The following is a 10,223-nucleotide window of genomic DNA, read 5'->3' as shown; positions in this document are numbered from 1 at the left end:
TACTATCCACTAACCATTGAAAAACTAAACTTACTTCCCGCTTTACCACTACACCACCCTTTAGTCACGTGACCATCGGGAGAGTCCTTCACACGATTATACAATAGTAACCTAAACATCGGGTCACACAATACATACATATTTCTTTGTTGCGAGTATAACCATATTACGGCATATACCCGCGCACCTCAATTAAATATCTCCCGCCACCACTACTATAATACACTACGGCACACACACACGTACGTATACTAATTCAATCCTCACATCACACATATATTTCCAAACTTACTCATCACATAAAACAAGCACGACACACGTGTTTTACCAAAACGTGAATGCGACCTTGCCACGGCATATAATCCAAACATTTTATGCCCACATCTAATCAAACACCACTATACACCACATCGACCCAAAACGTAATTAGACAAACTACAAATCGCACACCTCATCAACCGCTTGTTCTTTAACCGCAAATGCGATCCTACTAACGTGTATTGCCGAAACATATTACACACATCCACATATATACATGCATTGACCGGCACCAACCAAAGCATATGTATTATAAACTACAAATCAATCAACCTGAACGGGTCGTGACTAGACGCATGGTTGTCCACATGGCTCGGTATTTCGTCGAACGGGCAAGGCACGACGTCGACCACTAGCTGCGAAAACACACAAATTTGTTGGCGGCAGTTCATCGAACATCACACACATTGGAAAATAAACATCGAGAACAGCGGGGGTTTCTCACCACGGGTTTCGACGGCGCGGTTGGGGGCTGCGCAAAACAGCGACCAACCGGTGAGCGGCGACGGTGCTGCAACAACACGCCTCCCTCGACATTTTGCCGAACACATGGCACGCGCACAGCAGTGGCAGCGAGACGAAGTAGGGAAGGTGCTGGGGCTGTTGGGTGCCATCTCGAAGGGGCGTCGGGGAGGAGATAGCAGGGGAGGCGCTGCTCCACCCAAACCAGAGAGAGGGCGCGAGATCCGGTGTTTCCTGGCCGTGACAGGGAAGAGGAGGGAGGGGGCGAGCTCATGTGCTGCTGCATTGGAGAGGGAGGGAGCAGAGAGCTTGGGCGACATAGCGGCTGGGCGAAGCTGGTAGGTGGAGGTGCCATGGGAGGGGAGGAGCCGAGCACAAGGGTAGAGGCCCGGCCACGGGAGGAAGAAGGTGTGGGCTGCACAGGGGCGTCGAGCTCCCTGCGAGGGAGCCTAGGGAGCTCCATGCGTGCTGGGAGAATGGCGCCTGCTCTCCCTGCTGGGTTCCGAGGGGAGCAAGGAACCAGCCATGGTGCAGAGGGGGAGGAGGGGATGTCGACCCCCATGGCTGGTGGCGAGAGGAATGGAAGCTAGGGTGGCTGGCTTGAGGAAAGGGGAGGAGACGCCATGGGAGGCCCTCCACTGGTGTGCGTGAGGAGCAGGAAGGAGGATGGCGTGGGGAGAAGAAGTGGAGATGGCTGGGAGAAAAGAAAATGGCGGCTAGGGGGGTAGATGGATAAAATCCAGTTTGCAAGGGGAGAGGGGTTCTATTTATAGACATGGGCTAGGGTTCCTTAGTGGGCCTAATGGGCTGGAATGGGCTTGGCCCAAAACGAAATTGGGTTGGGTTAAATTATTTCCGGAATAAAAATGCTTCTGCGAAATCCGTTTCTATGGAGAACAGAGGGAATTAGAATTTCGGCGAACGGACGATTGAGCGATTAATTTGGCCGAGAGTTGGATTTGATTTCGCTCGAAAATAATTTCTCGCGCATGATTCGAAAATAATTCGTCCTGGGATATGACCGGCTTTCGGATTTTTAGTCGGAGAAGGTGATTTGTGATATTTTAAAATCGTTGTCGATACGGGGTTTTGAGTTCGGTTCGGACATGAGATATTTGGCCGAGTCGAGTAAGAATTAATTAGAGGACGACATGTTGAGCATTCCGTTTGAGAGGACGGACTCGGATTAAAATAGTCGGACATCGATCGAAGTTCAGGAATTAGATTCGGGCTCAGATCAGATAACAGTCGTCGAGAGTTTGATTTAAAGAGCTTCAGATGAGATTTAAAATTCGAGAATGATCTTCGAGTCTGCATGAGTTCCGAGAATTAAAAGTTTTCATACGCTCCGAAATTGGCTGTTTCTCGTGATCGATTAACTCCGAATTCGGTGAACTGTGTACGAATAGTCGGGATAATCAGAGGCATACGCGAGCGAGAAATAGAAATTTTCACTGAGCATCCGAGATTAGGATTAATCTCCCGACATAACGCGAAATAGACACCTGGGGTGTCACACCCCACCTGCCCTTTGAATTCAATTATAAGAAAAACTTAGATAACAAGGATAGTCTAAGTTGTGGATTTAACTTAAGAAGGGCTTCCTTCTGAAGTTGCAAAGAGGATGACATTCGAAGAGCAGTTAATAAGAGAAACTTGAGTATAACGAAAAGGGTAGCACACCCACACACCTTCAAACATCCCTCCAAAGGACTCTACATGAAATCTCGGGGCGAGATTCCTTTAAGGGGGGAGGGCTGTAACACCCCAGGTGTTACTCAGGGTGTCCACCCCAGGTTTACCCCCTTTTAACCCATTATCACATGAAGATTTGTATGGGCAAAGTACCTCAAACTTTGAATTCAAGGTCCTAATCAAGTGCAAACTATCTTGGATATCATGCCCTAGCTTGTCATGCACATCTAAGTGGGGATTTCCCAAAACCGTAAAGCAAAACCCCCCATGGGCAATAGGAACCCTAATTGAAGCTATGATCAAAAGATCATGTAAACCCTATGATCATGGTTTGGGCCAAATATAAAAGTTGTAATATACTTAATAACCTACAATTAATAGTAAGGAAGTACCCCCAAAAAGTTTTCAGAAAAGTCCTAAAAAGTTCACCTAAGGTTCAGCACAAGGGAGAATTCAGTTTTTGCCTAAGTGCAAAAACTAACCCTTGCACAAGGATTCCACATGTTCACCTTAATCCAATTTTCAAAACCCTTCGACCCAATTGACAAAGTGGCGCCAAATTAACCCTAGAACACCCTGGAAAGAGATGACACCTACCCTAGGGCGCTAGACACGACTTGACACCACTTTTGTCTCGGTTCGGACCTAGCTGACACAACAAACTTCTTCCCTCTCTATCTCCCTACCCCGACCATATCTCGACTTGGAACTCACAGCAAAAAGGTAGGATTTGGAGCAGAGAAGCGACCGTACACAGTGACTTTGCCAAGATACGCACGCTATGGTGCTCTAATCCGCCGTTGAACCATGGCAGAAGCAAGCTTCCACGTGTTCGGCGCGAGCTGACATCCGGGGGCGCGCTCAGAGCACGCCCGTGCACGAACCCCCGCGCGCCCGCGGCCGCCCGTGACCACGCCCGCGCCACGGCTATAAAGCCCGCCCCAGTGCTTGGCTGCCTTCCCCGTTGCCTCCTCCGTACCTCGCCTGACTTACCCGAGCCAGCCATTAGCTCCAGCGACCTCCCCGCGACCCGCCAGTGCCGCCCGAGAGCAACCACCGTGGCCAGCCCCTTTTCTGTCCTCCTCCGTTTGATCCAAGCCCTCAGATAGCTTCCTGGTGAGGCCGTGAGACTTGCTCAAGCTTGACCCGGGGACCCGCGTCACCGGAATAGCTCAATCGTGCTCACCGGAGTTCAAGAACCCGCCGGCGCACGTGGACCGGGTAAGCCTCTGCACCGATTTCCAATTCGTTGCGTGCATGGCCTCTACATCACCCAGTGGAGCTCCTCGTGCACCTTAATTGAACTATACCGCCGTGGTTTGGCCGGAGCAGGAGCCGCCGACGACCCCCGTCGCCTGTGCTCGTGGCCAGGGTAGCTCCGACCACCTCCGACGCCGACCCGCACACCGACGTGACCGTCGCGACCTCCCGGACGTCACTGACCACCCCGCCGGAGCTCTACTGCTGCCGGTAAGCCCCACCGCCGTAATCTATGCCGCGGGTACTGTTTAAGTCAGTCAGGGAGCGCGGGTTAGATTTCGGTTAGGTCCAGGGGGTTTTGTGCAATGTCAGTGACCCATGCCAATAGTGGACCGAGGACTGTTTTGTGAGAAAAGAAAGAGGTAAACCCCAGGGGCCTCAGCGTAAACCTGTTTTCTTTTCCATTTTCGAATTTATTTTTCTTTTGTTATGACAGATAACTAAATAAATGCATAACTTGAAGAATAATCATCCAAAAATGTTCAAACCAATTTTGCTAGATTTTGGAAATTATTGACTATCAGATAAAAATAATAAAACCCATGGTTTCTGTATTTCTTTCTGAAGTTTTAAATTAAATAAGAAAACTATTCAAAACTCAATATTAGAAGGAAAAATAGGAATATTGTTTGACCAGGGTTAGAAAAATTTTGAGAAGTTTGTATCTACCTACTAAACCAAATAAAAATGTTAAACCTCTCTCTCCCCTCAATTAAGTTAGCTTTTACCCCTTATTTCATAATATGCTTAAGGGTAAGAAAAATAGAAAATGCAATTTAAACAAAGAACCAGAGAGTACCTCTATTTTTGTTAGGATACTTATTCAATATAGTTCACTGGAAAAATATATCATACCCTGTTTTAGTATAAAATAAGTAGGATCCCTTTTGTTTTAATAAAACAAGTGAAACTTAGGAAAACTCTACAAAAATAACCCCAAGGTAAAAACACCCCCACCCTTGGGATAACTAATGTTTTGTTATGAAGAACTTAGGAAAAATAGGAGATCTGCTGTTTGACATTTTTCAAATAATAATGTAGTAGAAAGTGCCTTTTTGACATTAAACTTAAGAAAATCATAACTAAATAACCACCCCTTAGTTTTCTGAGATTTTTAGCACAGAAGCCTATTATTACTATTGGATGCCAGCAAAAATAACCTTTAGGACAGAAACCACCCCTAAATAAGAGATGTAGTGTAAAGTGGCCTATTTTTGCATAACTAATGTTATTTTTGTTTCAGGCCTAGCCTTTGTACTTTAAGCCTCAAATTCTTAAAACAGGCTAGAATAGCAAATGATAACCCACTGTGATTTTTACAGAATTTTTGGAAACTATTAAAACACTGTCGTAGTTCAACCTACACTAGAAACCCTAATTGGAAATTAAAGAAAGGAAGATGAATAATGTAAATTAATGTCATCCTAAAACCTTTGTAAATTTGTCCACAAAAATGTATCCAGACAATACCAATCCACTATGTTATATTCACTGAAAACCCAAGCCTAAAGAGTAATAAGCCTAACCCACTGGAAGCCCCGCATGACTAAGAAACCCTAAGTTACTTCTTAACTTAGTTCTCTTTGGCATAATATTATTAAATCCATCTTAATCATGACATACATGTTCATTGCATTTCGATAGACTGTAATCTTGCTGACGGAGAGTACATCCTCGTGCCGGAGCAAGGAGCTGCTCAGGAGGTAGCCCCAGATCCAGCACCCGAGCCTGCACCAAAGGACCTGCCTGCCACTGCTTTGGAAGGCAAGAAATGCGCAGTCTTTGTCAATCTATCCACAATAACCCAAATAGAATCATGGTGCCTGGATGTATTGGGTAATCCCACTATAAAGTCCATGCAAATGTCCTCCCATTTCCAAGATGGTATGGGAAGGGGTTGCAAAGGGCCTGCTGCCTTCAAGTGACTAGCTTTTATTCTCTGGCAAGTGTCACACTCGGATATGTACTTGGCAATTTCCCTTTTCATTCTAGTCCACCAATATAAAGACCTGAGATCATGGTACATCTTGTTGCTACCAGGGTGCATGGAGAATTTGGAAAGATGAGCTTCGTCTAGGATCTTCTTTCTGAGTTCAGGGTCCTTGGGAACAACTAATCGGTCTCCAAACCATAGAATTCCCTTGCTGTCCGGTCGGAAACACTTGTATTTCTCTGCCTTTTGCTTGACCATTTCCTTAATCATTTGGACACCTTTATCCTCAATCTGTGCCCTTACTATTTGCTCTTGCAATGTGGGTTCCACCGAGATATAACTTAAGTCACCCAAAGAAACAACTTCCAGGTTCAGCTTGCACAACTCATTGCACAGGGTGGTGACTCTGGCATCCATGCTCATACAATTGCACTGGGCTTTTCTGCTCAAGGCATCTGCCACAACATTTGCTTTGCCCGGATGGTAATGCACCTCCAAATCGTAGTCCTTGATTAACTCCAACCATCTCCTTTGCCTCATGTTCAGATCTGCCTGAGTGAAGATGTACTTGAGACTCTTGTGATCAGTGTAGATGTTACAGTGAGCTCCCATCAAGTAGTGTCTCCATATCTTAAGAGAATGAACTACAGCTGCCAATTCCAGGTCATGTGTAGGGTAGTTCTGCTCATGGGGCTTGAGTGCTCGGGAAGCATAAGCAATGACTCTGTTCTCTTGCATCAGGACACATCCCAATCCTGTACCAGAAGCATCACAATAAACTTCAAATGGCTTGGTGTTGTCCGGTTGAGCCAACACTGGGGCGGTTGTCAAATGCTGTCTCAAAGTGTGAAAGGCATCTTCACACTTTTGGCTCCAATTATACTTGACTCCCTTTTTCAATAGTTCAGTCATTGTTTTGGCAATTCTGGAAAAATCCGGGATAAATCGTCGATAATACCCTGCCAATCCCAGAAAACTCCGAATCTGCCTCACTGTAGTCAGGGGTTTCCAATCCATCACTTCTTGTACCTTCTCAGGATCAACTGATATCCCATCCTGAGAAATTGTATGACCCAAGAATTTGATTTCCTTCAGCCAGAACTCACATTTAGACAACTTAGCATAAAGATAATGATCGCGCAGCCGCTGAAGCACGATGTGCAGGTGCTCAGTATGTTCGTCTTCATTCTTGGAATAGACCAGAATATCATCAATGAAAACGACCACGAACTTATCCAATTCTGGCATAAACACTGAGTTCATCAGGTACATAAAATAAGACGGGGCATTGGTCAGCCCAAAAGACATCACCAAAAATTCATACAACCCATATCTGGTAGAGAAAGCCGTCTTGGGAATATCGCTGGCACGGATCTTGATCTGATGGTACCCTGAGCGAAGATCTATCTTGGAGAACACTTTGGCTCCTACCAACTGATCAAATAGAACATCAATACGGGGCAGTGGGTATTTGTTCTTGATAGTCACTGCATTAAGAGGGTGGTAGTCAACACACATCCTTAAACTCTCATCCTTTTTCTTCACAAATAATGCTGGACATCCCCATGGTGAAGTGCTTGGACGAATAAACCCCTTGTCCAACAACTCTTGCAATTGCTTCTTCAATTCTGCCAATTCCGCGGGAGGCATCCTATAGGGTCTCTTAGAGATAGGAGCAGTCCCGGGTTGCAATTCAATGGCGAACTCAATATCTCGGTCGGGTGGCATCCCTGGCAATTCTTCCGGAAAAACATCCGGGTAGTCACGGACCACTGGGATCTTTTCCACTGGGGACTCTATCATAATGAAGGCACAGGAACGAGTACATCCCTGGTCGGGCAAATACAAAACAGTCTCGCCATAAGCAGGGGAATGAATTTCAATGGCCCGGGCTGCAATATCCAATACTGCCTGATGCCTGGTCAACCAGTCAGCTCCCAAAATAATATCCACGCTATCCAATCCTAAGATGAGAAGGGTGGTTCTAATCACCAGACTACCAAATTTTATAGGCACTTGCCTGTTGATTTGATAAGTGGCAACTCTGCCTCCTGGTGTTGAAATTGTAATGCCCCCATTGGTGTGGTGAAAGGGCAACTGGCACTTGGCACTAAATTTGGCACTGATAAAACTATGCGATGCACCAGAATCAAATAGAATAATAGCAGGATAGTTCAAAACTGTAAAGATACCAGTCATGACGGGTGCTCCCTCTGGAATATCAGCCATGGTGGTGAAGTTCAGCCTGCCTTGCCTCACTTGCACCTTTTGCCTCTTCCCTTGGTTCTGATTAACATTCTGCCCCTGCCTCTGCTGGTTCCTGGGGCAATTCTTGGCATAGTGCCCGGTGTTGCCACATGTGAAACACTTGTTGTCATTTGCCTGGCGGTACTGCTGCTGCTGCTGACTGTTCCTCTGAGCTGGAAACTGGGCGCGGTTGGGTGCCTGCTGCTGCTGCTGCTGAGGTCGGATCACCCATCGCCCTTGCTGATGCTGGGGTCCCCTGTTCTGAGTGTCGGATACAATCCTGAAGCGCTGTGGCTGAGCTGAGGGTCCTGCCACAGGGGTCTTCCTCTTCTTCGCCGCCTGTCGAGCTGTAATGCAGTCCTCCTCGGAGATAGCCATGTTGACCAACTCATTGTAACTGTTGGCCCTGACGGTGTTGAGACGGTCGCGGAGCTTGGTGCTGAGCCCCCTCTTGAACCTGTCTCTCTTCTTCTTATCCGTATCTGCGTGATACCCAGCATACTGCCATAGGTCATTAAAAGCCTGGGCATACTGCAACACTGTCCTGTTGCCCTGAGTGAGTGCCAAAAACTCATTGAGCTTCCGGTCCATAATCCCGGCTGGTATATGGTGTCCCCTGAAAGCTGCCTTGAACTCCCTCCACTCTACCTCTCGGTCCTATGGCTACATAGCAAGAAAATGATCCCACCAAGTTCTTGTGGGTCCACGAAGCTGCTGGGTGGCGAACCTAACTTTGGTGACTTCTGAGCAAGCTCCATGGAGTAGTGGGAATTTGGATTCCACCACTCGCAACCACACGTCTGCATCAAGTGGATCCTCTGCCCTTGTGAACAATGGAAGCTGGGTGCTGAGGAACTCCTGATAGGTAGCCGCCGCAGGGTGACGCTGATGGTCCCCACCACCATAGTGCTGAGGTGGTGGCTGACGCTGAGCTAGCTGCCTCAAAATCTCATTCTGCTGAGCCATGAGCTCCTGCAGAGTGGGAGGCGGTGGCGGCGGTGGAGGAACGCGCTCGTTCTGGCCACGACGCTGCCTCCCGGCCATCTGAAAAACCACATACATACTTAACACCACATTTCCAAGTTCAAGATTTTATCGCGGAGAAAAAGTTAAAAACAACATGATAGACTCCGACTTCAACAAAAGGATTTTAAAAGGCATAAATTCTTCCTTCCAAATTTAAACTGATGACAGCATCCATCAAACAAGCTTCCAAGAGAGTTTAGCACGATTACATCAATTGTTCCAAAAAGACTCAACTCTATCTAGCCTAGTACCCCAAGGGTGCAAAAGCTAAGCTAGCTGCGAGGAGTCCGACTATCCAACTTCTAATCCTATCCTGAACACCTAGTGAGCGAACGAAGCAACACTCGACTCGGGGGAAGGTGGTCTTCCCGAGCCAGCAGTGTCCACACTGGAGGCAGGCTCATCTCCTCCCTCGATGTCGACGTCCTCGTTGGCCTCCAGGTCCTGGATCTCCTGGTGATGCATATCCAGGTGCTCGTTAGCCTCAGCAAGCTGCTGCTGAGTGTTAATGAGTTGATCCTCTAGAACCTCGATGGTGTTCTCCCTGGTGCCCACTAGCTCCTCCAACTCTTGGATATCCGTGGATAGCTGCTCCACCTGCAAGTCCTTCTCCACCATCTCTTGGGACAAGTCAACCACGAGTTCCTCTCTGTTGTCCAACGTAATCTTTGTTGCCTCCAGCAGCGCCATCAGATGGGACATCGCCTCACCGCGCATCACCTGCAGACGGTACAGAGCATTCATGCACCGTACGGTCAAGTGCGCGGTCTGTACTGGGTAGATGGCCCAGATATCCTTAGCATGCTCCACCCGATCCTTCCACATTGGGTCGTCCTCCCTCTCAGCGGGGAACAAGCCAATGGGGTGGGTAGCCAGCTCCAAAGGATGGAATCCGCAGAAAGTAGTCAGTCCATGCAGAGCGATCGCCTCGATCGTGTCCTCCGCTCGGTATCCAAAAGACTCGGAGTCCAAAGAGCGCCAGCCTGGCTGCAGGGGATGAGGCTCCAAGGTCATCCTCACCCTACAGCGGGGCACTCGGTGCTTCTCGAACTGCTGCACCGCGTACTGAGGGGGTGTCGCGTATCCGGCCCCCTGAAGTACCTCCCACAAAATGCGGGGAAAGCCCTCTCGTGCAAGCCCGTCAGTGTGGGACAGTGCATTTCCGTCATCGGAGGATCCGTGGGAAGTCATCTGTGTCTGGTTAAGCGTAAAAAGAAAAAGAATTATAAAAAGACAAGAAAAATAAAACTCAGCCTTTCTCTAGTTAAATAAAAAGAAAGGC

At 47.7% G+C, this 10,223-nt stretch overlaps 1 protein-coding gene across 1 annotated transcript; it reads right to left on the bottom strand.

Moving 5' to 3' along the window:
* Nucleotides 1–575: 575 nt before the first annotated feature.
* LOC103650244 (WAS/WASL-interacting protein family member 1-like) lies at nucleotides 576–1,521 on the bottom strand. The gene is made up of 2 exons (XM_020550816.2): nucleotides 764–1,521; nucleotides 576–674 (listed from the first exon to the last, which is right to left on the bottom strand). The coding sequence occupies exons 1-2, from the start codon at nucleotides 1,340–1,342 to the stop codon at nucleotides 576–578; spliced, it is 678 nt and encodes a 225-aa protein (XP_020406405.1). The 5' UTR covers nucleotides 1,343–1,521.
* Nucleotides 1,522–10,223: the final 8,702 nt, after the last annotated feature.

The sequence above is a fragment of the Zea mays genome, chromosome 3, assembly GCF_902167145.1.
Source record: "Zea mays cultivar B73 chromosome 3, Zm-B73-REFERENCE-NAM-5.0, whole genome shotgun sequence".
NCBI classification, from domain to species: domain Eukaryota; kingdom Viridiplantae; phylum Streptophyta; class Magnoliopsida; order Poales; family Poaceae; genus Zea; species Zea mays.
The sequence above is the reverse complement of the archived record's forward strand: the minus strand, read 5'-3'. Positions and strand labels throughout refer to the sequence as shown.

Bases quoted from the DNA above. Each gene is read 5' to 3' on its own strand.
- LOC103650244 (XM_020550816.2), bottom strand. From the start codon at position 1,342: ATGGGGGTCGACATCCCCTCCTCCCCCTCTGCACCATGGCTGGTTCCT. The intron at 675-763 runs GTGAGAAACCCC...GTGTTTTCGCAG, and splicing joins CCGCGCCGTCGAAACCCGTG to CTAGTGGTCGACGTCGTGCC.